Source organism: Petromyzon marinus, chromosome 55 (genome assembly GCF_048934315.1).
Source record: "Petromyzon marinus isolate PM22_M1 ecotype Great Lakes invasive population chromosome 55, UKy_Petmar_22M1.pri1.0, whole genome shotgun sequence".
In the NCBI taxonomy this organism is placed as follows: domain Eukaryota; kingdom Metazoa; phylum Chordata; class Hyperoartia; order Petromyzontiformes; family Petromyzontidae; genus Petromyzon; species Petromyzon marinus.
The window spans coordinates 7,954,794-7,982,641 of record NC_133721.1 but is presented as its reverse complement, the minus strand read 5'-3'; the positions used below and the strand labels follow the sequence as shown (position 1 = coordinate 7,982,641).

Genomic DNA, 27,848 nt, shown 5'->3' with positions numbered 1-27,848 from the left:
TGACTATGGTCCCAGCTGCCTTGAGATCATTGACAAGATACTCCCGTGTAGTTCTGGGCTAATTCCTCACCGTTCTCATGATCATTGCAACTCCACGAGGTGAGATCTTGCATGGAGCCCCAGGCCAAGGGAGACTGACAGTTATTTTGTGTTTCTTCCATTTGCGAACAATCGCACCAACTGTTGTCATCTCACCAAGCTGCTTGGCAATGGTCTTGTAGCCCATTCCAGCCTTGTATAGGTCTACAATCTTGTCCCTGACGTCCTTGGAGAGCTCTTTGGTCTTGGCCATGGTGGAGAGTTTGGAATCTGATTGATTGCTTCTGTGGACAGGTACGTTTTATACAGGTAATAAGCTGAGATTAGGAGCACTCCCTTTAAGAGTGTGCTCCTAATTTCAGCTCGTTACCTGTATAATAGACACCTGGGAGCCAGAAATCTTTCTGATTGAGAGGGGTCAAATACTTATTTCCTTCATTAAAATGCAAATCAATTCATAACATTTTTGACATGCGTTTTTCTGGATTTTTTTGTTGTCCTTCTGTCTCTCACTGTTCAAATAAACCTACCATTAAAATTATAAATTGACCATATCTTTGTCAGTGGGCAAACGTACAAAATCAGCAGGGGATCAAATACTTTTTTCCCTCTCTGTAGCTCAGTGGTCCATTACCTGAAAAAAATAAAATGAAGTGGAAATACTCTTCTTTTAGGAGGATTCTTCACTTGGAGGCATGCATCCACGGAGTAAGCGTTAGCACACTGGACTTTTTTTAATATATAAATTCGGTGCAATAGTGAACAACAGCCATATCAGACATGAGTACATCTAATCGGCATAATCATTGGGTTCACCGCAGCTCAAGGTGACGTTAGGAAATGTCGCATGTGCTGCTCGGCATTTGAAGGCCTGAAGACCAGAATCAGTGATTTCGCCGACTTGCAATCCAGAGGTCACCGGTTCAATCTGCCAGCGTGGCAGTTGAAAAAATGGGAACGTATCTTAAATCATCCCATCCCTGTTCATCCAGGAAATAAGACGATAACACCACAGTTGGTGTGGAAGGATGAAGTCTGGGTATTCCCACCTCTTCGAAAACGTCGACCCAGCGTGGAAGAGTAGGCCAACTGTCGTCCACCCATTCGTTCTGCTTATTGGACAGAGGTGGTGGGATTTGAGAAACTAGGCAATCGTTTCAACTGAGATGGAACCTGCGACCTCAATTGAACCTGCAACATTTCGATTTTCAAATTCAGTGCGCTAACCATTGCACTGTGACATCATCCCCTGGGTATGAGTAATGATATAAACAAAAAACAATAATGCACAAATTAATAATCATGCCTCCAGTCCCGAAGCTCCTGGTAAAGCAGTGTTCTTCACTAATTTTCGGAGGGGGGGGGGGTGGGCCGGCTGGAGCCCTGTCGCCGAGAAGACATCATCAGTGTGAGGACCACCACATTTGAAACCATTGGGGTTTGACAGCAGCACGATGATGATGGTTGGGGGGGGTGGGGGGGGGGTGATGTCACGTGTTGTGTATTGTCGGGGGCCTCACGTCAGGGCCCGCACTCAAGGCCACCGGGGGCCCACCGGCGGCCTGCATTGGTCGAATGCGACTCGTGGAAGATTTTGCTCAATTTCCGAGCACTTTACAGCCACCGTTCCTCCGCCACGTCCGTCTCCGTTGATAATAACGTGTCAGCAGTGACCCGCGCGCCAGCCCATGCGACCAATGTACACAAGAGCGGTGGCTGCTGAACCCACACCACCTCAATTAGTCAGCTAATCCAGCGTGGGTACTTAAGAGCACCTCTTGTCAGCCGTGCTCAATGCAATTAATTTGAACTGTACGGAGTGCCATCAATCATTTAATTAAAAGGTGTTGTGGGGTTGCACGTGTGCTTGGCTGAGCGCTCACGAAAATGCGGGAACCAGGATTTTTTTTTTGTTTTGTTTAAGTGACGGTGCTCGAAGAGCGTTCAATGATTGCTGATGAAGGGCGCCGCGTATATAATAACGTCATTAATTATTGTATTCAAATGTAAATTCGCCAGTGTTGCATGCAAGCCCAAGTTCTTCCGGCCCTTGCGGCTTCTTCTCGAACTATGTTTTTTTCTTGTTTTCTTCAGCTGTACCATTTTACACGTGTATACCGCGTACGTATCGATGGTCGTAAAACCGAGTGAATGAAAGGGTGACGCACATTTTTAATGATGTTCCGGAATTGCTGGAAAAGCTGACATGTCTATGCAGATTCATCATCATCGTCGTCAGCCACGATCAATTAACTGCTTGATAAAAGCCTCTCTCGACGATCTCGTGATGGAACCTCTCATCTAGCTCCTGCATATGATCTGATATCACCCCGTGTCTACTGTATGACGAGAACAATCTTGCATCTAAAACTGTATAACTTGTCCTCAAAATAAATTATGCCTCAGAGGTTGCTTGGTTTTACTCAGAAGCCAAGCTCAGCCTAAATATCTCTTGGCTTTTGGTCTTATGTTAAACACGGTCACACAAAAGAGACACGATCCCCATCTCCCGTGAACCAAGTAGATTTTCATTCCATTGCATGTGATGCTGAGGCTGATAAAAATCAAGAAACGTCCTGCTGTCTAGTTTGCAGCACATGTTTATGTCACGCATTTTGCACGCATGTCGCTGTTTAATACATTGATTGGATTGAACATTGTTAAATGAATGCCTTTGCTTAATTTAAAACCAAGTGAAATCTCTTTGAGATGAATTGTATTTTTTTTCAAACATGGCAAAAATATATATTTAAAACGAAGCAATAACACAGCAACTGAAATGCATTTTTAAATTGAGTAACTAACTTAGTTTCAATCACTGGAGAGATACAACAACTTATGAATATATTAGCTCATATATTAAGGCATTTAAAACGTATTTCAAAAGCCCTTGCATTTTATACTGTTCATGTAAATAATCTACAACCTAAACAAATAATGTACTGTGCAAGGTTGGAATCAAAGATAAAAAAATTAACTGCCTGGTTAAACTATGCCGGTTTATTTGTTATTTCCCATGCAGTAATAATGGTCTGGCTTTGTTAGTGACTGGGGCACCCTTACCCTTGACGCAATGCACATTTCTGTTGATGATTTAACGCAAAATGATGGATTGTGTGGCGCTGCGCGGATTCGGCATAAAACAACTCCTGATGTCGACCTTCATGATTGACAATGACATCGCGCAATTGTCTGTTCAATTGTGGTCGTGGATCCAGTTTGGCTGGGGATAAATGCTACTTTAAGGCTTCTACGGTCTCAAATCGGTAATAGGAATGGGATGGTAGAGGCGTGATTGGCACTGCCACGCAATAAATTACGGATTCTTGTCCCAACAAAATCTCAGCATGTGTGCATTAATAACGCTTTGCATTTCTATTCAAACTGCTGATTAATCCACCGGTGTGGGTCAACTGCGACTTGAAAACCGTGACACTGAACGTATCACCTTCCACCGAAAGCTTAATTCGCTCACATTAGGACCCCCCGGTATGCGAGAAAAAAAATATATAAGTGAGTATTGCTGAAGCGAAGCTGATGGCAGCGCCGTCAGTGCCTCGGAGAGAGAGCGTTCGGAGGCATGCAGGAGGCAGCGACAATGCGCAGTGAGACCTGGGGGGTGCAGTTGGCATGCAACTTTGCTTTATGACAATAACGAAAAACGTCTGAACTTTCAGGCAATAGGCAGCATCCTTTGTTTTACCAGCAGATGAAATAAACCCCATTGAGACATATGTGGAACAATGCCTCCTTTTTGTTGCAAGGGTGACCTGGAATTGATCGTGGTTTGACGCTGCAACAATTCTCATCCCCGCGTCGACATGTAGTGCCGTGAGAGTACTGCATCCGTTGCGAGGTGTTAACGAATCGACTCTGAGAACGATTCATTTACCATCCGTGTTTTTTTTTTCTCCCGCGCGTGTGTTTTTTTTTACGCGTGATGCTGTAACGCACTCAAGACACACAACGGCACGTCGCAGACGTCCACACATTGCCGCACGCATTCTCGCCGTCCACTCGTTGAGGACGTTCGACGGACGTTGAGATGGCGAACCGTGAACGTTCAAGTGGCAGTGTCACAGGGGCGAGCGTCGGGCGTGAGCGCCTGTAGTGCGGGAAGAGGAATAGGGCCCGGGGAATTTGTGCCAAGGTGGAATTGAAAAATAAAGAGTGTGCAAACACACACGGAGAGCGATTCACTACCCTTTAGTACAATAACAATGGTGGGAATCTTGTCGAATTAGAAGGGATTGTGATAATTTCAGATCCAGGAACACAACCCTATTTTCTCCTTTAGGTCTATTACTTGTCGAACGCGTGTTTTTCTCAACACGCCATTTTGCAGAAGAATGTAACTCCCATTTTCAGGGAGTTCTGAATACATTTCAAGAGCCAGCAGCCTCTGGCTGCATTGAGCAAACTTGTGTTCGCCATGTCATCTGCACCTAGTTAACCGGGAGTAACCCCGAGGTATGAACGGAGAGGGATTGGTAGCTGGAGATGAGAATATATGGTCCAAGATGTGACGAGATCGATGGCTGAGGAGTAGTAAGTGCGACTGTGCACGTGCCTACAATCTGTTGTGTTGTGTGTGTTTTTTTGCGTTTGTTTTCTCAGACGTCACCATACAGCCCACGCCAGCCCTGACATATCGCACCATTGGAGGGGTGCTCGACTTTTACATTTTTTTGGGGCCATCGCCAGAGGAGGTGGTCCAGCAGTACCACGAGGTATGTACCGTGGAGATGCACCGCGGACAATAAGTTATCATTCGTTGCTCACAGACCACCGTCAGTAGCCGCTCAGGTTTTACCCACCCTGCTGTGTTTTCCAGTTGTGTCCCTCCAACAGATATCTTCAATTTTAACACGTAGGCTTTCGTGACCAATGTTATTCATAATTAAGGTGTTATTTTTTTGGGGGGTTAGATGGTGTAAGAATGAATGTGTTGTTACTACTTCAGCACACCAGTTTGTAACTAAATGGCACGTTTCGTTTACGTGACAAATCTTACTAATTAGCTGTGTCGAGTGGTGATGGGTTAAAGACACGTGAATATGTATGCGATTTAACAACAACAACAACAAAAACCTTTATTATGAAAGATATCTTCAATTGAGAATAGGGTTTCCCCTTTTTCTGGCAAGAAAACAGGTGTTAAGATCTTAAAACACCAAACTGAAACCTTTTACAAGGAATCATAGCTGCATTAACCGCAATACTTGTGGTCAGAATGCAAACAAAAACATACTCATAGTATATGCATTGTCTTTGAAACTGAATCCTCTGGTCTAACACCGTTTGAGACGAGGCTCGAAAGAAAGCTGTCTCTGGTGTGGACCAATCAGTTTCAAGGACAATGCATCATATTATCAGAGTATGTTTTATTTTTGCATTCTGACCACAGGTATTGTGGTTAATGCAGACATGATTCATTGTAACAGGTTTCAGTTTGGTGTTTTAACATCTCAACACCTGTTTTGTTGCCAGAAAAAAGGGGAAAACATATTATCATGTTTTGGTACTGGCAAAAGAGGTCCCATAATATATCTTCAATTGTTTCACAATCTTGTTAGCAGAATTAAGTTATCCCAGCTCCAGCCCCCAAGAGGTGAGATCCAACCCACATTTATCCTCCCTCCTGCACGGAAAATGTATGAGGTACAACGTCACAACTAACCGCCCACACCCATTGCAGTGTGTGTGCACCGTGTGTTCATCTCGCGTACACGGTGGTGATATGTTATCATCCTCGCCTGGTATGCATGCGGGGGTTCGATCCCGACCCTTGACGCCTATATATTTTGAGTTTGAATGTTCTCCCCATGGTCGAGTGCATTTTTTCTATGGGTCCTGAGGTTTTTCCCTCCACGGTTATTAACATGTATTGAGAATATTTAGATTATTTTGCCACTATAAATGTCCAAATGATGGGTTTCTTTGTTGAGCTATCATTTGTGGCCAGGTCGCTTCTGAAAAATAAGTTAATACCTCAGTGGGCTTTGCCTGGTAGGATGGGGATGGATTAGTGTTGTATTTGTAATTGTTTGTCTGACTTGTTTACCTTTCTGGTACTCTTTGCTTCTATTCGGTAAAGTCACGTAGGTGAAGGGACCAGACTGTCTAGAGACAGTCTGGTCCCTTCACCTGATGAAGGCCGCTTGTGTTGTGGCCGAAACGTCGTGATTTTTGTTGTTTTATTTTTTTACCTACGTGACTTTACCGAATAGAACCAAAGAGTATGGATCCTTGCAGTCACGAAAGCTTCAAATCTAGAACCTTTCTGGTACTTTGCACTCCTATCGTGTCCTTGTATTGTTGGTTATTGTAACGTTCTTACCCGCCCCTAATGGACATATGGGAAAAATAGCTTAATAGATCACCGGATTCCTCCAGTATAAGTACATTTTCTGATTCTAACTTGTAAAATACAGCGCAGAATTTTCCCCGTCTTCAAAGCAGCTTGCTCCATGTCTTTTATTAGGCTGTCACCAATATGCCACTGATCGGCAATCCGGTTGCAAACCGACGATTACGCAAGAGAAGCTCTGAGAATAATTCACCACCATCATCGCCATCGGTCATGACCACTTCAGCGGGTGGTGAAGGCCTCACCGATACATTACCGCCGCTCAGTCGGAGACCCACTTCTATTGCGCGCTAGCAACGATCATCGACTGCACCCATCATGGTCGGCACAGCTACGCCGCGTTTGCAGGGTCGCCATCGTAACAGCGTCGTTCTGAGCGGAGCTGGTTGGGAGGGGAGGAATAAAATGCTTTAATGAAAAAACAGTCGAGGGTAACTTCAGCGATGGGGAATGTGCGAGTCTGATGAACGGGTGTGACTGGTCCCCACTCCCGCCTCCCCATACAAGTTTTTGCTATTTGAAAATATTTTAAAGCAATACAATTCCTCATCCTGTCACAATGTCGGAAAGGGCATTAAGGCGCATTCATAGTTCGTGGATGGCGTGTGTGTGGCTAGGAGAGGTACAGGTACGTTTAGACCCGTTTATAGAATTCGATAATTCTCGTCTGAGCTGTTACGTGAACGCTGATTACACCTGCAATAAAAGTATAATGGGTGGTCAGCGCACCGTTTGCAGAATCCGGCGACCTGAGTTGGAATCCCGGCCAAGGTTTAATGCCCCCCCCCTCCACTCGACTCCCCCCCCCCCCACCCTTTACCAACCTGCACGAACTAGTGTGGTTGAAGTTTCTTTTGTTGAACCAGGTGAACGCTCCAAAGACCGGGATAAGTTTAATTCGCAAAAGTGACCAACTGCGTTAGTCTGCCAGTAGGGGGGAAATGGTTTGCTATGTATGGTTCCAATTGTGCAATTTGCAGATCTACATTTTTCTAATTTTGGAAACTTTTCCAAATTGGTAAAAATACGGCAAAAAAACTCCCATCATTGACAAACTTTACTGATTGCCTGTGTCGGGTGGGTTGAGAATAGCTGGATATTTTGTTGTTGTTTATTTCCATACAAATTGAAACCTCGCCTTATTTAAATTACAGCACGCCTAACAAATAGCATACCATTTGTATTGCAACAATTCCTAATATACGCTCGCTCGCCCCCCCCCCCCTCCCATCGCGACATTCATAAGTAAATGAACATGTCTGTTGTGGATGATATGAGGGGTTGGCAAGTTAATCCTTTAGAATGAAGCCCGTGACTGATGTTCAGTATCTGCATAACAGCCCACACCAGAAAACGTTAACATTCATTTTTTTGAGTGCACAATGGATGGATTGCTTAATGCCCGTTTGATGGTGTGCCAGATGTAATTGTTCATGTCACCGCGGCCAGAAGTCTTTGCAATTCATTTGTCCATCTTCCACAATTGCTGAAAATGCAAACGAAGTCTCAATTAATGCTCGTATATTGAACTTCTTTCGTGCAACGTATGTAGCCAACCGTGCTAATCACGCACGTCTGTGGATTACACTAAGATTCCCTGTGCCGCGCATTTGTCCTCGATTTGTATTTAATCACGAAAACTCGCAATGCGGAAAGATGACGGGTTCGTGGGCAGAACAAAATATGTTTACACACGTTCAACTCGTGCCATTTTGCTCTGCTTTTATCTCCAAATTCTGGGCAACCTTTCGTGCAATTTATTTACGTGATCTTCTCTGGCAATTAAAATATTTGATGATGGTGCCTTGGCAGTGATGAACATGCACAGTTACAAAAAAAAAACACATTCCCCAGTAACACTGCGTTAAAATAAATATATAGACAACGTTTTGGGCAATAGCCCTTCTTAATGTGTTAAGAAGAATGGCTATTGTTTACGCAGTGTTATTGACGAATGTGTAGAGTTTTTTTTTCTAAGGCAAGTCACCAACAGCAAAATAATTCCATATTAAAGTTATCCTCTTATCGCATCATCCTTAGGAGAGTGAAGAGAGTTATTGTGAACCCATAGTATAGACAGATGGACGGATGGATGGATGGACAGACAGAGATAATTCATGCACTAACGCTTTGAACATTAGTTGGAAAGAGTTATGGAAAGAGTCCTTCAAAGGCCATTCTTGGGCTATATTTTACCCCTGTAGAACATTATTCATACTTTGGCATGTAGAACGAATTAATACCTCCACACTGGGCAATTAAACAAAAAGCTTCGTAGTGTACACACTATTATTTGGTTCTTTCGGTAAAGTCACGTAGATATAAAAAAAGTGAATACCAATAATAACATAAAAGTAAAAACAAAAACCACGACGTTTCGATCGCAACACAAGCGGTCGTCATCAGGAAAAGGGGGGTTAGCCTCTAAAGGCAAACTGTTTATAAAAGTGTATAGATGGGCGTAGCCCAAGTGCGTCAGCAGCATGGGCGGGGCAGCTAATGTTAATGTGGGAAACAACTCAGCAGTTAGTGGGTCTCCACCAAAAGTTCCTCCAGGCAATCATTGCCCCTCACTCCACATACCCACACTGCTGACGGTGGAGGTTGACAATAAAACACAAATCATGACCCCCAAATGGTTGATGACATCTTTCCAACGATTGCTGAGTTTATAACCATCTTCTTGATTGAAATTGTGTCTGTGTCTGTATATAAGGTTTGCTTCATGAACGAATCTTTGTTGATAGCCAAATGCTATTAACGTATGCGCATATCCTCACTCATTACTAGCATGTGCAAAAATGTGAATTGACATGGAGCATTTGTTCAGACATGAATAGATGTAACATTTACGGTTGTCTTATTGCTCGGTAATATTAATGTCGTTATATTTTAGATATCTTAAATGTGTCAAACGTTTTAAAGACAACTACTCATTGGCAGTGGTCTTGCAGTGGTAGAACAAAGGGGGCAAGAGGAGTAAAAAAGAAATGGCGTGATTGCACTTGGCACCAAAAGTTCGGAAACGAATTTGAAATTGGCTCAAATAATATAGATATAATTCATCCCTTTGAAACAAAATATTCTACGGGGGGGAGGGGGGGGGGAGTTTCAAAGTTTTTCTTTGGCAGTAGCCAATGACCGAGTTCGCCCAAAATGCATGGAATCTTGTTAGATACCAAACTAAGCACAATTGTGCCTGGTTATAAAACGTTACAGTACTTGGATGAAGCGCTTGGTGGACATACCAGGCATAGTATGCTTGGACTGCGAAATGGCCAGAATATGGCGGGACAAACATGTATTCTTGAATCCATCTACGTGGAGCTTTGTGTGTGTTCGTGCCTCCGATGAGCACGGCTGGCTATGTACGGTGCGAAAGGCGTTTGCAACAAGTTGAGTATACATTCGCCTTTTGGAATTCTCTGGTCTAAGACTGACGAGACAAGGCCATAAAGAAGGTTGTCTCTGATGTAGGCCAATCAATTTCAATGGCAATGCATATATTGTCTTTGTACAACAAGTTGTAACAAGTGCATGTGGCTTATTCAGACTTCATGCCTTACAGTAGCTATCTATTTGGTGTTTGAACATCTTAACACCTGTTGTATTGCCAGAAAGGGTGACGCCTATGCTTATGTTTTCATCATTGTGTTACTGGCAAAAAATGTCCCATGGGTATTCATTGTATGTGTCTATTTTATCTTGAGTACTTTAGGTTTCGAATGCCTAACTCTCATTTACGGAATTTGACAAACATCCTCATGCAGGCCCTCTGGCTTCCATTTTCAAAGGGGCCTGAGCAGAAAGGAAAGTGTCGTGACCTACAGTGTAGTGATGAGTGAGTTGGTGAGTTGGGTAGTGTGTTGGTGAGGATGTGTTGTTATGAACTGCAGTGTGGTAGTTGATCACAGGGTGGTGGATCAGACAAATCAACCTGTCTGGTGGAGACCAAGTCCTCAAAACGGGTGGATGAATTGAGGAGTGAAGTTAATGGGATCCATGGTGGCAGCAATATGCAGGGTGATAAGGAGTCAACTGACCGTCGGTGAGCGAGTGACTTTTACTTGGTTCATGAATCGACCTGAACGCTTCATGGTTAACTCGTATAATGTCCACGTATAATGCGACAGATGGCTGAACGTGGTGGCTGCGGTGTGCCGCTCTTAATGCAGTCGCTTGGGAGGTGGGGTTGGTGGATTACACTGAGATGCAGCTATTGTGTGAGACGTATTCACATGTTAGATTCTCAAACAGCGCCTTGTTAGCAGGAGTGCGTGATTTGCCTGGTGAAGATCGTCCATCGGGCTAAGTGTTTTTAATGTTCGTGTTGTTTTCTCCGCTGTAGAAGCTTAAACCAAATGCATGCATTTTTCACCTTTGTATGTACGTGTGTTGAATTTATTTCACACTGCACGTAGCCAACCGTGCTCATCGGAGGTGTGGGGGAAGGACAACAAACTAAACACGAAAAAATGTTGCGGCTCACACATCCACACACACTTTTTTGTGCCCAACATATAAAAGTAATGGAAAGAAGGAATTACATGTTTTGTTTAAATGCACCACTTTTTAAAAAGTTTTCTAAGGCAAGGTAATTGCTCTGACCTTCACACCCACATTTTAGATTAATTCAAAGATTAATAGTTAGCAGTTTGCTGACTTTAGAGTTTCTCATTTTCAATTAAATCAACCTTGACATCAACTATATCACTACTTGTTTATTTTACTATGTACAGTGAGGGAAAAAAGTATTTGATCCCCTGCTTATTTTGTACGTTTGTCCACTGACAAAGAAATGATAAGTCGATAATTTTAATGGTAGGATTATTTGAACAGTGAGAGACAGAATAACAAAAAAATTCAGAAAACGCATGTCAAAAATGTTATACATTGATTTGCATTTTAATGAGGGAAATAAGTATTTGACCCCTCTGCAAAACATGACTTAGTACTTGGTGGCAAAACCCTTGTTGGCAATCACAGAGATCAGACGTTTCTTGTAGTTGGCCACCATGTTTGCACACATCTCAGGAGGGATTTTGTCCCACTCCTCTTTGCAGATCTTCTCCAAGTCATTAAGGTTTCGAGGCTGACGTTTGGCAACTCGAACCTTCAGCTCCCTCCACAGATTTTCTATGGGATTAAGGTCTGGAGACTGGCTAGGCCACTCCAGGACCTTAAAGTGCTTCTTCTTGAGCCACTGCTTTGTTGCCTTGGCCGTGTGTTTTGGGTCATTGTCATGCTGGAATACCCATCCACGACCCATTTTCAATGCCCTGGCTGAGGGAAGGAGGTTTTCACCCAAGATTTGACGGTACATGGCCCCGTCCATCGTCCCTTTGATGCGGTGAAGTTGCCCTGTCCCCTTAGCAGAAAAACACCCCCAAAGCATAATGTCTCCACCTCCATGTTTGACGGTGGGGATGGTGTTCTTGGGGTCATAGGCAGCATTCCTCCTCCTCCAAACACGGCGAGTTGAGTTGATGCCAAAAAGCTCCATTTTGGTCTCATCTGACCACAACACTTTCACCCAGTTGTTCTCTGAATCATTCAGATGTTCATTGGCAAACTTCAGACGGGCATGTATGTGTGCTTTCTTGAGCAGGGGGACCTTGCGGGCGCTGCAGAATTTCAGTCCTTCACGGCGTAGTGTGTTACCAATTGTTTTCTTAGTGACTATGGTCCCAGCTGCCTTGAGATCATGGACAGGATCCTCCCGTGTAGTTCTGGGCTGATTCCTCACCGTTCTCATGATCATTGCAACTCCACGAGGTGAGATCTTGCATGGAGCCCCAGGCCGAGGGAGATTGACAGTTCTTTTGTGTTTCTTCCATTTGCGAATAATCGCACCAACTGTTGTCACCTTCTCACCAAGCTGCTTGGCAATGGTCTTGTAGCCCATTCCAGCCTTGTGTAGGTCTACAATCTTGTCCCTGACATCCTTGGAGAGCTCTTTGGTCTTGGCCATGGTGGAGAGTTTGGAATCTGATTGATTGCTTCTGTGGACAGGTGTCTTTTATACAGGTAACAAGCTGAGATTCGGAGCACTCCCTTTAAGAGTGTGCTCCTAATCTCAGCTCTTTACCTGTATAAAAGACACCTGGGAGCCAGAAATCTTTCTGATTGAGAGGGGGTCAAATACTTATTTCCCTCATTAAAATGCAAATCGATTTATAACATTTTTGACATGCGTTTTTCTGGATTTTCTTGTTGTTATTCTGTCTCTCACTGTTCAAATAAACCTACCATTAAAATTATAGACTGATCATTTCTTTGTCAGTGGGCAAACGTACATAATCAGCAGGGGATCAAATACGTTTTCCCTCACTATATGTACAGTACATATAAAACAATTCTCATGGATTCGTAATTACAGCTTCATCTCTTAAATGCTGATAAAGTTGATGAATATAAACCAATTAAATGAAACAGTAAACATACAAGGACGATCTATTTTATAGGAATGTGGGTTGGGAAATTGGAAATGTTAATTTCATCCTTTAATGGCTGGGTGGGTGGCTCAGAGGTCAGAATGCTGAGCTGGCACTGCTGAGATCCTGGGTTAAAATCTAGGCGCAGAGGAGGTCGTGGGTTCGATCCCGACCATGACGCCTGTACATTTTGAGTTTGCGTGTCTCTCTCCCCGTGGTCGTATGGATTTTTTTCTCCTGGTCCTCTGGTTTTCCCTCCACATTTAGAATCAACAGTATTTGGCTGCAATATATTTCCACATTATGAGCCACTTCGTTGGGCTATCGTTTGTGACCAGGTCGCATCTGAAAAAGAGTTATATAGCTCAGTGGGCCGTACCTGATTAAAAAAGAAAATTTGTTTCGAAGTTTAATAGTTTATTTTAGATTACAATCCCACCCTGGTCACCAGTAACTGCACAAAAAACAGATTACATTTGGTTCCGCACTTAATGTGGTGCTTTGCTTGACAGTGTGTTTGTCGCACGATGAACATTGCTCTCACGGACAGAGCGGTTGGGAAAGTGGTGCCCTTTACTGTGTGGACCCAGAGGTCACTTTTTAAGGCACCCCAGAGATATATCCGTGAAATCTTCTTCCGTGGGGTGTACACAAACATGAACGGCTGCAATTGCTCTTGCGAGATATCTGAATTAATTCCCTGTCTCTTGACATCGTGTCGACAGCACAATCGGGGGGTTGGGGGAGGGAATTGGGCCAGAAACATTCCATTTAAAAACATACAACATAATTTCCCCATGTGCCCTTATTGCAGGATTTACTCCCGATTGTTGACTTTTAGAATATCCCACAGAGGTCACAGAGCTAAAAGTGTGCCCGGTGACTGATTGACGATTGACGTCTGCCCATTGGTTGTGAACGATTCCGCGCCACGTCACCAAAGCTTCCGTTGGCCCTCACAATAGCGCACGACGGCACTTCGCTTGCGGGTCGCATCGTCGAAACGACCGTTCTGCTTATCGCTCTCTCTTTTTGTGTGTGTTTTATTCGAATTTACGTTTCTTTTTTTGGTTTCTCTTTCACACAGTTCGCCACCACACACCCCTCTTCCCCCCTCGTCACTTCTCACCCAGCGTCAACAAACGTGCACAAAAAAAATGACGCTGTCCAGTTTGTTCCCCGGCTGCTTTCCCTCCTCACCTCTCGTTAACCATGAGCGGATTTACATCGGGGGTTTGGCTGCGCGTTTCGAAAAATTGGCTTTGAGAATCACGTTAAGGTTTCTTCTTTGACTCCTCAAGCCGCGGTGTCACTTGCTCAAGCTCCATGAGTTCCCCCACCCCCCAGCTCCCCTTTTTGTTGCGTGTATATCGTGAACTTACCGTACGCCAATTACAACTTTGGATGAACGTTTTGTTTGCGGAAAAAAACACTCAGGCTGAAAAATGCCACCACCCCTCACCATTAACATTGCATAAGAGAAAACAATGTACCACACCGTGATGTGTCGGTAATAAGCGCCTTCGCTTGGGAAAGTAATTCCTCTGCATACGAACAGATAACGTTACGTTTCACAAGACAGTGCTGATGCCAACAGTGAGATTGTTTTTCTTTTGGTCTATGATTTTATGCATGAGTGTTCTACCATTGTCTGCCATTTGAACAATGACACCATCAACTCAATATATTATACATAGGTAGATATTCAGCTCGTAAACTATTGCACACTCCCAGACTCGACTTCAGTTGAATATCGGCTCGTTCTATATTGAATAATATGATTATTGATCAACAGTACACAATCACATCTATGCTACTGAAAACCAATGTTTTTTTGCTTAAGTTTTAATGAATTATTGTATAGTCATTAATGTACTGTAGTTACATGCATACGTACGGCATGGAGTGGAGCAGTGGCACTGTTCATAGCACATTACACTTTGAAACCGAAGTGGTGAAGTATGGTCAAGAAACCTCCATGACCGACATGGCGTGGAGTAGCCTTCATGCAGCAGTGGGTCGATGTCGCTGTAAAATGTTGCAACTTTTTTTTTAATAATCAGACTCTACTTATTTTTGGAAGAATCCGATGAGCTATAAAGCGCTTTATCACATATGTCCAGTAAGGGGCGGGTCAGAAAATTACACCATCAAACACTACGAATACACAATAGGAGGGCAAAGTATATGAAAGGTGAGAAAATCACTAAATATATGTTTATTTTACCAGGTAAAACCCCACTGAACAATTACATTTTTAGACATGACCTGACCCACACATCATAGCTCAACGAAGTGACTTATAACGTGCACATTTATAGCAGCGAAATAATATAAATAATGTAAACGCATGTTTCTAAATGTGGACGCAAAAACCCGGGAGAACCCGGATAAAATATCCACTCGACCACTGGGAGAATATTCAAACTCGAAATATACAGGCGTCAGGGTCGGGATCGAACCCGTGACTTCCTGCACACCAAGCGAGGGAGTTAACATCACGTCACCGTCACGTCACCGTGATGTTATTGCGGCTGCTTCTGAAATTGCACATGCAACTAACAAGTGGTTTAAGTCAAAGCGAAAATGGCAAAAACGGATGTCTTCGACGTGTCACACGTCTCCCTTAGCCCAAGCGAGATATTGGATAATTGCACCTTTTCGTCTCGGAAAGTTTTTCTTAAAGTATTCTGGCTGCGACGGGGCCAAGGGTGAGCGAATTGTCATGGAGTGTCTGAACTGCAGTCACAATTGCAACCGTATTATTTTTTTTTCCGCAGCATAAAACTTATTGCATTTCAATGGGCCTCTCAAAGAAGGAGATAGGTTTTTATTATTATTTCTGGCTATCTTGCTGCAAAGTAATATTTATAACCGTACTATCGCTCGTGGAGTTGCAAATGTTCCTGTTGCAAAGCTCCATTTGGGACAAGCGATGAGACACGAAGCGCAGGAACTTGTGACCGCACTGCATCCACCACTCTGCGCCTTCCTTCTGGCTCATCAAACGATTTATAGTTTTCAATTACATTTCATCCTTAGTTATTGTGCGGCGCTGGAGTGCTCGTGGAAACGTTAACAAAGGGTGGAGGCGAGGGAGGGTGATGGCTTCTATATGTTTTTTTCTGTTCCCCACAAAAAGGACCCTTGTAATTCTGTGCGAATTAAAAATGTCTTGTTTACTTGGCTAAACTAGAACTTTTTAGAGTTTTTCCGAAAGAGCGCTTTATGTGTATGGGGTTTTTTTGCCGTTATTGCTACGTAAAATTGTAGCCGGTGGCTGGGAAGTTATGGGGGAGGGGGGGGGGATGCTCAAATGTATTCTCATAAAACGCATTTGTAAATCACTGGCGTGGAAAGAAAGGGAGGGAAAGAGGGAGTAAAAGACCATATTCGTCAACAAGATGAATGCGATGGTCCAAATCAGTCGACGACTCGGCTCTTTGGAAGAAGAAAAAAATAACTTTTAGTTTTTTTTTAGTTGTTGTTGGTAGTCCGCGGATTTATTACGGAGCGCCGTGCGAGCGTCACCACGATAACGGCGATGAGAAAAATGGCAGTCGGAGGTGAAGAGTCTCTCCTTGCAATAGTGAAAGATTTCCTCTGATGGTTCGTTTGCCCCTTCTGGGCAGGTAAGACGACTTACAAGAAAATGTGAGCACCCCCCTCTCACCCGCCCCCTTTTTTTTAGAGTTGTAGAGCTAAGTGTTGGAACATAGTATAACATAACAACTGTTTAACAACAAAACTCCCTACGGTGTATTCCGCAGAACATGGATAGGCAAAAAGTGGGCATCGCCGTGGCTTTTTCAGTGAATGCCACCTCTTGTGCTTGCGTTGTGTGGAGCGCCTCGTGCACGGCTATTGATGTGGCTATTCTCATGGGGCCGTTTGTTCCTGTTGAGTGAATACCAGCTTCGACGGGCATTTCAGTCCGGGGGATCGGATGCTCCTTTGTTTCACTGGTCTTCAAGGATGTTTATCAAGCATTGGCACAATGTTAATGCTGCTGGGTTTTTTTTCCGTATTCTAAGATCTAGATTATATAAGTGGTAAGTCTGCACTCAGTCCATCTCTGTTGACCTTCAAATCCAAGCAGGAAACATTTATCTCTTGAGCAGCATTATTCACGATGCAATGTGAAATGTATTGTGCGCATGCCACGTGGTATTTGAAGGCGAGTTTCTATGACAAGATGCTGGATACATTTAAATCGTGAGGATGATCATGGTAAACACGACCTTCGTGTAACTTACATTGTAATGATGACAATGTTGCTCACAGATAGCGGTTATGCCCATAGTGAGTGACAAATGTACTGTTGATTGTGTAATTGATGATGGCATTGTTATGGTGATGAGATATTCTTTTGGTCTTTCTGTAAAGCCACGTAGATAGACAATTTTTAAATTAAAATAATAACAATATCACGACGTTTCAATCGCAGCACAAGCAATTGGTATCAGGTGGAAAAATATAGCGGGAGAGCTGCTGAGGCAGTAACAATATAGATAATTAATATAGATAGTTAATTCTATTTTTACAGCTAATGAGTTTCCCAAAGTTTCCTTCCTATTCATCACAGAGGCCACTTTCATAATGAGATGAAATGTTTTTATCTCCAAATAAAAACATCTCATCTCATTATCGTCAACAGCGATGATCAAGCCACTGCTGGATGAAGGTTTCTCCAAGCCATTGCCGTCTGTCACAATCCCGGAATCTACCCAGCACCTACACATGGGCTGATTTCCCCAGCGGCCTTGCTCTCGGACCCGTTGCAGCCACTCTGGCATTATTCTTGATCCCTGGAGCTGGAATTCCCAGTGCGGAGGCAACAGTTACTTCCTCTCAGTTGAGATGACCAGGGCACGTAAGTCAAACGGCAGAACATCGGATTCCTAAGCTCCTTCTTTACGGTGAACTCAAAGAGGGCTAACAAAGGCGTGTTCCCGGTTTGCCAAACAAAAAACTGCGCTACAAAGACGTATTTAAAAGATAACCCGAGGGAGCCCAATATCAATGTGGGACTCCTGGGAGGAGATGTCAGAGCCAGCAGTAAAGCAGAGGAGAAGTAGCTGCTGTGGCCGACTCGGTCAAGATGGTTGAAGAAAAAAATGGGAGAGAAAAAAATAACAATCTATCAACATCAACACCAGCAGCAGCAAAACACGAATCCCATCCAGCAGATGAGCAGCGACTCTCGGTCACGGCGCAGCCGATGCTTCCGGCCAAGGGGACTGGTGCCCCTCATCCCACAGGCGCGCAGGGAAATTGATGTGGCGAGCTGTTCTCCGCGGTCAACGTCGTTCGTGATGGACAGCCGAAGAACGGAAGTAGATTCTTGATCGCCGGTCGTCATCCCTTCCAACGATGTGCCCAGGTCGAGCCTGCGAGCTCTGCCTGACAACCTTAATTTACACCGAATTCATGCACAGGTTCACCTTATCTAAGCACGTGAATTGAGTCGCCCTGCTCGGGAAGATTAGAATGACGCTGTAATTGGGGGGGGGGGGGCGGGGGGGGATGGAGACACGATAAGATTGGACACATTCTGGGTGGTTTGCTTATCGATGGCCAGGAGATGGCAGCGCAACAAATTCATTATTGAATCCATCTGTTCAGACCTATGAGTACTATGCTGTTGCATGTACAGGTTTTCTCTCCACAAGCACACAAAGCCGCACGCTATTCTGAACCACGCGCAGCATTTTGGTCGCGTACCTCGCGGAACGATCTATACGTAAAATGCTTTCGAAAAATATAGCAATGCGACAATCACCGTTTGGAGTTTTTTTTTTTATTTGGGGGACGCGAGCCAATAATGTCAATTGGCAGGGAAAAAGGTGTCAACGATTCTCAAAAAAAAAAAACATCGTCACGTCCGTCAATATCGACGGACGGACAACCGCTTATTAATCCGGGGCAATGCAAACCCACTTTGAGGACGGCATTGATCGCAGGTAATTGTGAGGTTATGCTACATCGAGACGCTATATGAGCTGCCTGGCAGTCACAACGCGCTGTCTGCTGGAGGCTCTGACAAACAACGCATCTTGCTCATGTACATATGTGTACAATCCATGTTGTCAGTCCACTACTGAATGAACCAGAATCTGTATTTAACCTGAAGAAATCCGATGAGCTATGAAGCTCTTTCACAGATGTCGAAATAAGTTCAACATACTCTTTGGCTCTTTCGGTAAAGTCACGTAGATGAAAAATGAAAATAAAAATGAAAATAATAAAATGAAAATAACTAAACTAAATGACGACGTTTCGGGCGCAACACACCTGATGACGGACGCTCGTGTTGCGCCCGAAACGTCGTGATTTAATTTTGTTACTTTCATTTTATTATTTTCATTATTATTTTTCTTTTTCATCTACGTGACTTTCCCGAAAGAACCAAAGAGTATGGGATCCTTGCAGTCACGAAAACTTCAAATCTAGAAGTTCAACATACCTACAGTTAGTTGCAACAACAAGAAAGTAAGGACCTCCAAGTGCCTTGCAGGGCCGTGAGCGATATTCGATCATACCTCACCACCCTGTCAGCGTGGGTTAGTGTAGGTGGGAGGTGGGGGGTGCTGCAGAACAGCAATGGATTTTGCCGTGCTGCCCTGCACAGCCTGGAGCATTGTGGGCTGTGGAGGGCATTGTGGGCTCTGCTAACCTCGGTTGGCAGTGATCCGTTCAAAAAGACTATCCAGGCAAAATTCCTGCTTAACCTTCAGAAAGGTCATATTTAGTCGCAGGCATCTTGATCGTATAAAACCTTCATTAGAACTGGAGGAAGAAAAAACCTCCGCTTGTGGATGTTTTTGTATATTTATTTTATTTTACAAGTGGTGAGCGAGAATGCAAAATAATTCCACAGATAAAAGGATTTGTGGAGAATAATCCCGCTCAGAGGGAATCGATTTTATATATCACTGGTTGTCTGTCAGCCACAAACAACATCCTCAAAAAACTTAAAACTAAACAAGAGGGTTAACCTTGCAAACTGTAATTGTTTGTCTGAAGGTTATCATCGTAATAGATTTGGGGGTGGATGTTTGTGCATGGTGCGTGTGTGGATATTTTATGTGTGTGTGCAGTCCTGGGCCTCCCCTAGGTCGACTCAGCCTCAAATAAGTACCTAGTGCAGTGTGTAAACATCACAACTGGAGAGACAAAGGCGGTCGGGAGTGGAGCCGGCCACCCACCCCCTCGTGTGCCGTGCCGGCCTTCATAGGTGTTCGCAAACAGTACTTGCCCCAAAGTCTGTTGAGAATATACGGGGGGGGGGGGTCTTTGTCTCTTGTTTTAGTAGTGGACTAACTGTGGCACAGTAAAAAGCCCAGGTGGTTCGTCTGCCAGTCATCTGAGTATCTCAGTCAACCCATAGCACGTGGGTCTGTACCGTGGTCTTCTACTCGTGATCCTTCGACATTTCACATGACCTCAAGTGCACCTAGTTTGGCACACGTGCCATAATTTAGTGGTGAACAGTCGTTGTTGGCGTGACTTATAGGAAGTGGTGGTCCAGCAATTAGTGCATTGCGCTATGAATCCAGTAAATGTTGTTTTATTCCAAATCCTGGCTAGTACCTCTTGGGCAGTGCCCACCTTAAAAAGGCGCTCGCTAACCGCGCTTGCCCCAACAGTCCGATTAAAAGGCTGTATGGGTGATTGTTGTCCTTTGTCTAATGTGTGCGCGCCTGTCCTCGTGTGTGCGCGCGTGTGCACGTGCACAGCTGATTGGCAAGCCAATGATGCCAGCTTACTGGGCACTGGGATTCCAGCTGAGCCGCTGGGGCTACACCAGCCTGCAGGACGTGCAGGAAACCGTGGAGCGGAACAGAGCCACCGGGATGCCATACGTACGAAATGCCTGCTCGGTCGCCTTGCTCAGCCGATGCGCGGGGCACATATGCGCCTACGGTCACGCACCGTGCACGCACGCACACACACACACGCTCGTACGCACTCTCTCTAGCACGTCCACGCGGAATGCCGTGCGTACGAGATGCCTGCAAACACCGCCGAAATACGCGCGCGTGCATTCACCCACCCACCACACGGGCACCGGCAGTCCGCGCTCTCCACACTCCACATCGCATTTGCATGAGATGAACGTCATAATTTCCACTGCACAAGCATAGCCGCACGCCCACTCAGGCACATAGGCACATATCCACCCCCCCCCCCTCTGAGATTCGTTGAGATTATGAGCAGTTATTAGCATGGGCGCTACTCAGAATTCCCCTTGCAGCTCGTGCAATGCCTTTCTTGCTTAAAATTAAACACTTTCACGCATTGTGGCTTCGCTTAATCCTCTGCGCAGAGCGCCAACAAGCAAGAACGCCTTATCATCCACCGGGATGTTCTGGGAAAAGTGGGACCATTTTTGGCACCTGCCTCTGGCACGCATTACCTAAAAAGCATTTTTTGGCAACGAGGAGTGAGATGGCGGAATGGACATACTTTTAATCTGAGGATGACAATGCAAGCTGGCATTGCAACTGCAAGGCATTGTGAGCAGACTGGTCACTGCGAGACCTGACATTGGTGAATGTCTCAGGCAAACAGCCGTGCAATTACCCAACTGTCCTATTACAGTGTACATAATTTAGAGCCAATTTTTTTTTTAAATCTACACCTTGAATTTATGGATTATCAGCATAAATATTTTATTTCGATACTATAAACACATATGGAATGACACGGTAAAAAAAAATCATCCTGGCAACAAAAATCACCAGACAGCTGGGTTTTATATATATCGCAATCCTGGTATTACGATGCATTTTGCTTCTGCCCATTTCATGCAGGTCCTCGTGGTAAAAAGGTGTGTTTTATTTGAATGTGTTTTGGCTAGGCAAAAAAAAAATATCATTAAATCAAAACAATGAAATTTCTGATTGACATGCATATCGTGCTATCTTTTATGAGCAACTTGACTGGATGCCCGAAGTCACATCGGGAAGCAGAAGCGAATTTACCCCACCACACATGACTTGCTAATCAACATTTGTACATTTGCTACATATCTGCTACGTCGCCACGATTGAATGTTTTTTTTTTATTGTCACAGTGGCAAGATGTTAACTACCTGGCCTGAGCTGCAGGAGGTCGGGAATTCAATCCCAAGAAACACGTGTTTAGAGTATTTGGCTGCTTTAAGTTTCCAAATGATAAGCTACCTTGTTGAGATATAATTCGTGGCCAGGTTGCTTCTGAAAAAAGAGCTACATAGCTCAGTGGGTTTTACCTGGTCAAATAAAAATATTGTTGCAGTTTTTTTTTTTCTATGAGTTGCTATGAATTCCCATGCCACCCAATGTCACAGCTGCTTTGACTGCCGTCCCACACCCTCGCAGGACGTGCAATACACAGACATCGACTCGATGGAGGACCGCAAGGACTTCACGTATGACATGAGGAAGTGGGCCGACCTGCCCGCATTTGTGAAGGACTTGCACGACCACAACCAGCGCTACGTCATCATCCTGGTGAGAGCATTTGGCATGGGCAGGACAGCGTTCGTGCCCGTGGTGGCGATATGTTAACTCTCTTGCCTGGTATGCAGGACGTCGTGCGTTCGATCCCCACCCTAACCCCTGCTGTGAATTTGGAGTGTGCGTCTCTTGCTCCTCGTGGTCCCGTGCATTTTTCTCCGAGACCTCCGTTTTTTCCCCTCCACATTTAAAATGAACATCATGCGTTTTGAGAATTTGGCTGCTGGACATTTCCACACGATAAAACCCCTTGGTTGAGCTATCATTTGTGTGGGCAGGTCGCTTCAGGCTATTATAGCTCAGTGGGCCTTACCTTGTAAAGTAAAATAAAAATTGTTTAGTTTTTCATGAAAGTTTTAGTTGTATGGTACACTCGACACGGTCACCGCCGAGCATTCACCATAGCAGCAGTGACGTTGGGAAGCATTCTGCAACGTGTGACCATGGCCCAGCGGTAGCATGCTTGCAGAGGTTCACGGCTCGAATCTGAATCCAGCGGTCCGGCCTGATTGTTATTGCCGGCGCAACAACAGCGGCAGTACTCCGTGACATCGGCTTCGCAGTGGACGTCGTTCGCAACAGCGGGCCAGTGGATAGGTCGTGGCTGGTGAAGACACGTGAAATTCAGTGTGTGGTCTCAACAAGTTCTTACATGTTTCCCGCTCGTTATTAATGTGCATTCACCGATGTTGATCATTCTTTGGCAGTCCTGAGCCTTTATTGGAAAGTCCGCATTCACAATGTCCCGGGAGCAGTCTATCCCAGGGGTGAACAAATTTGTTGACTCGCGGGCCACAATGGGTTCTAAAATTTGACAGAGGGGCCGGGCCAGGAACAGATAGATGGAGTGTTTGTGTGAACTAATATAAATTACATGTAAACATCATTACATGAAAGGATTTGGCCTTTAACAGGTAGCAAAACATTTATTTGCAAGGCAATTTAACAAATTGCACGAACATGAACAATACAAAAACATGTCGTAACTCCCGGTCAAAGTGCGCCATCTAATGGAGAAATGGGGGCATTACAGGTGAAGGGGAAAATTTAATTTAATAATAATAATATTTGGACAAGTTTGGCGGGCCGGATTTAAAAGCCTAACAGGCCGTGTACGGCCCGGGGGCCGTACCTTGCCCATGTCTGGTCTACCCAGTGGCTGCACTGGCGAATTCAACCGAATGGTGCAGCCTCACCAGGTAGATGCTGTTCTACCGAGCCCAGGGAGAATGCGACCGAGTAGTCTGTGAAAAAGAGCTTCTTAGCTCATCGGATTCCTGATATGTAAATAAATATTCTGATTCTGAGCCAACACTGAATTTTAACTCACGACCTTGTAATTGTAATAAAATGCCCTCACTGCTCACTGGGCAACAGAAGAACGGTGGTATCTATATGCGTATAAAAACAAGGGTTATCGTAAACATCTCATACACACATACATACGTGCGAAGGTCGCCTGTTTGAACTCGCGGCGTGGTGGTTGAAAGAATGGGGAAAGTTAATTCAAACCCCCTCCTCTACCTCTGTCCACCCATAATAAAACAAAAATTGGATTGCATGGCATCAATATAATTGTGTCGTGAACCCGCCACCACCCGACACGGCCAATGAGTAAGATTTGTCACGTAAATAAAACGTGCCAATTCGTTATGAGTGTGTCACGAGCACAGCACACCGGTGTGTTGGAGAGTAAACTCACAAATTGTAAATTTTGTGGGCTTAGTCTCCCAACACACCGGTGTGCTGTACTGACGAATTGGCATGTTTTGTTCACGTCACAAACCTCACTAATTGGCTGTGTCGGGTGGTGGCGGTTTTACGACAATCAGTTACTTTCTTCAGCACACCGGTGTGTTGGTGAGTAACCTCACAACATTAACAACTTGAGTACGACGTTTTGCTGGCGATTACAACAAGCAGCTTCATCAGGCGATTTGACAGAATTGTGAAGAAGTCTTCCTGTTTCAGTCTTAAACAGAGGACTAATGGTGATGTCATCACTCTGAGCCAATCACAGGCGGGTTAATGTAATCATATCAATTACAATGGATTATATCTAACCATAAACAAACCTCGATTTAAAGCTTTCGTGACTGCAGGGATTCATCTTCTTGGTTCTTTCGGTAAAGTCACGTAGAATGGAAATAAAATAATAAAAATAAAACATAATAAAAAATAAAATTCTCACGACGTTTCGGCCACAACACAAGTAACCTTCTTCAGGTGAAGGAACAGAACTGTCGGGACGACAGCGCTTCAATGACTGCTGCTAAGATTCGCAGCATCTTTTAAGCTGGGTGGGAGGAGCAGAGCGCCTTGACAAAGGAGTTTACATATCAAACATGAGAATTTAGCATTGAAATAGCTGTGATAAAGTGTTGGATCAGCAGGGTGTTAAAGTCAGAAATTAGCATGTAACTGGGAGATTAGCATGATGTTAATGTGAGGGATTAGCATGTGACTGGTCACGGAAATAGCTACGTTAAAGTCAAAGTTTAAATCTCAACAGAGGCGTTTAGTATATGGACGCTAAAGGACTGCAACTACCCAACTATCATACAATAAACCGATGTAAAAAAAAAAACTAAGTATAAACTACATCAATATAATAAATGTAGTCAATATATTCTTCAATAAGTTGAGCTATTAACATAAAGTAACTGGGTATACACTACACTATATAATGAATATCATATGACTGCAGGGATCCATGCTCCATACTCCTTGCTTCTTTCGGTAAAGTCGCGTAGGTATAAAAAAATAAAATAAATGTAATCACGACGTTGCGGGCGCAACACAAGTGTCCGTCATCAGGCGGGACAACCACAGCAAAAAACACTTTGCTGCTGAAGTGGGCAAAAGAGCTGCTGTAACAAGAGGCTATATAGGTAAGAGAGAGGGGGGGGGGCAGGGAGGAGTGCAAGCTAAGACACCTGCACAACAAAATGTCGGAGTAGGGAGGGGAAGTGAGCGAAGCTGAAGAAACTGAGCATTCTCAAACTGTCGCTATCTCTCGGGGTTCAGCGACACCATAGTCCACACGTAGCATCTGCACTCTGGCTGATACTGGTAGGAACCTCATGGTTACACCAGCCCACAGGGGATTATTGTGTCCGTCCGTCGTGCATCCAAAAATTGGAGGGGGTGGGGCTGGGTGGAGAGGGGAGGGTGGGGTGGGGCTGGGTGGGGTGGGGATGGTGGGGAGGGGCTGGGTGGGGAGGGTGGGGCTGGGTGGGGGTGGGAGGGGTGGGGCTGGGTGGGGAGGGGCTGGTCACCCCGTGGTGACCTTATAAAACTCAACGTTTAACCTACTCACTCCGGCTTGTGCCCGCCCTCACAGTCGGGCAAATTTGCGGAATACACCAAGCCCGCCGTTGACTGAGCAACCCAACGTTCCTACCAGCTCCCTCTGCAGGAATGTGTTTATTCACACAGTCGTCCCCGACACGTTCCCAACATATTTATTTAGAACACCATTCCAGCAGTTATTTTATAGTATTAATACTTCTGATACATTTACGATGATTGCACGATCGATTTCTTATTTCCGGTTGAATGTCAATACCACCATATTGCATTTGACACTGATGTAACATTCGAATGTAAATCAATTAAAGGGGAAATTATTGACAAGCTTATAAATACATATTACGTAACAAAATATTGCATTCATTTTCGCAAGACATGCTTCCGTGACATTGCTTAAATCCTTCTGAAAAGAGGATTACATTTAACAGTAGAACGAACCTCCGCACATGCTTAAATACATTTCTCTCCAGAGGAAATAGTCATTTGGTACATCAAAAGCAGTTTCGGCTTGGTGCTCTTTTGTACAAAGTTGATTTCCCACTGAGGGGTTTTATCGGCTCGCAACAGATTGGGAGGTAATTTGTCTGCCTCCAAGCAGACAACTGCGCCAGCGGCATTCACCGCTTGCAGCGAGGAACGTAGTCACTGTGGGTGGGTGGCCGTGGTTGTTCGGACACGTGCACAACACCTTGGCTAAGAGGCGCTCACAGCACTTTGGGGGGAGGAGGGGGGGGGAAACACCACGGGTATTTTGGAGTTCTGCGGTCGCCTCCATGGGATGTGAATGCAGACGAATTGCTAATGATGGAACCTTTGAATACACAGTGGCGCACAGACAGTAAGTCACCAGTTGTGAGTCAGTGGCCAGCATTTGAGTAGATTTAATATAATGAGAGTGCAGTTGAACCCCGAGTTATCTGTGATAATGTGGCGGTGAGTGATCTTCCCAATAACCACCAGGAACTATTCGCGAGTAGGACACTCGCAACTTCCAAAGCACGGATACACCCCAGGTCCATAACGTGCGACTACATCATGCCTGTGACTTTCATCTCTGTCGTTGAGCTATCATTGTCATTATTATTACGCGGCTTTCACCAACAAAGCCTCGCTGAGTCTCAAGTATTTTTTTTCTGGAAGGTCCGGCAATGTTTTACGCAGTAAGGGACAACGTTGATCTGGGCAATCCTAAAGACGAGTTTGCAGGTAATAGTTCCACATTGGGATATTTGACCACGACAATTAACATGACGTTTTTTTGTGTTTTATTACTATGGAAAGTAAACACGGAGAACCTGGTGGAAAAAAAAAAACATGAGCACAATCTTCTGGCCATGCATTCAGAGTGTCTCAAAGAAGATAAGCCTGTGTTTGGTCCCGGTCCAAATCGGAAATAGCAATTTTTTCCATCTTTTTTTCTCACCTTGGGCTGGCGTTTCCCACTTTCAGAGGCGGCTCGCAGCGCTACTGCCCTCGTGTTTTCTCCGCGGCGTCTTTGAGTGTTTACTCCGGTGACAGATTGTCGTGCAACATGTGGCGCTGTTGGTTGAGAGATTGTAATCCCAGTTCAGAATGAAATACCGGCTCACGTTGACGTAGTACTTAAGGGCACATCAGAGTTAATTCATTTATCATCTTTATCATGATCACTATAACCCATCCTCATCATTATCATCATCATAGGCAATTCATTTCCATCTTTACAACAACTGTAATTCATCAAAAATTCGTGTTTATCACCTTTGTACCTCCTGCTATAATGTGTCATTCTAATCATGAATGCGCCATACTGTCATAGCCATACATTTCTCTGGAGTCAGGAAAATTTCCATGAACATGACCAGTAGAGCCAATTATTGTCGTCATCATCGTCGTCTTCATCATCACCATCATCACAACCTGTCATCATTATTATCCTCTGGTGTGGGTGAAATCATCACTATCTGGGGAAGTTTCAACACTTGGTGGGTGGAAGTCACCCATGGCTGCCGTATTAAGAGCAGCTATTTCTCATCAGAGCAATATGATATTTCCACCGGTGGCTCGAAACCATAATTGTAATTACAGTTCAATACAATTGGATTTATACAGCGTGTCAATTTAATTACATATTCAAAACACTTTAGAAATAGGAACCCATGCACATAAAAAGGTAATTTGATGGGAATTTGAAACTCTGAGGTTATAACC

At 44.4% G+C, this 27,848-nt stretch overlaps 1 protein-coding gene across 9 annotated transcripts in view; it reads left to right on the top strand.

Moving 5' to 3' along the window:
* The window catches only part of LOC116954442 (sucrase-isomaltase, intestinal-like), a 382,301-nt gene that overhangs the window by 197,915 nt on the left and 156,538 nt on the right, over positions 1-27,848 (top strand). For all 9 annotated transcript variants that reach the window (XM_032974950.2, XM_032974949.2, XM_032974952.2 and 6 more), the window contains 3 exons: positions 4,657-4,769; positions 20,583-20,708; positions 22,209-22,340. In XM_032974950.2, the coding sequence (XP_032830841.2) occupies positions 4,657-4,769; positions 20,583-20,708; positions 22,209-22,340 (371 nt within the window). The remainder of the gene's footprint in view (positions 1-4,656; positions 4,770-20,582; positions 20,709-22,208; positions 22,341-27,848) is intronic.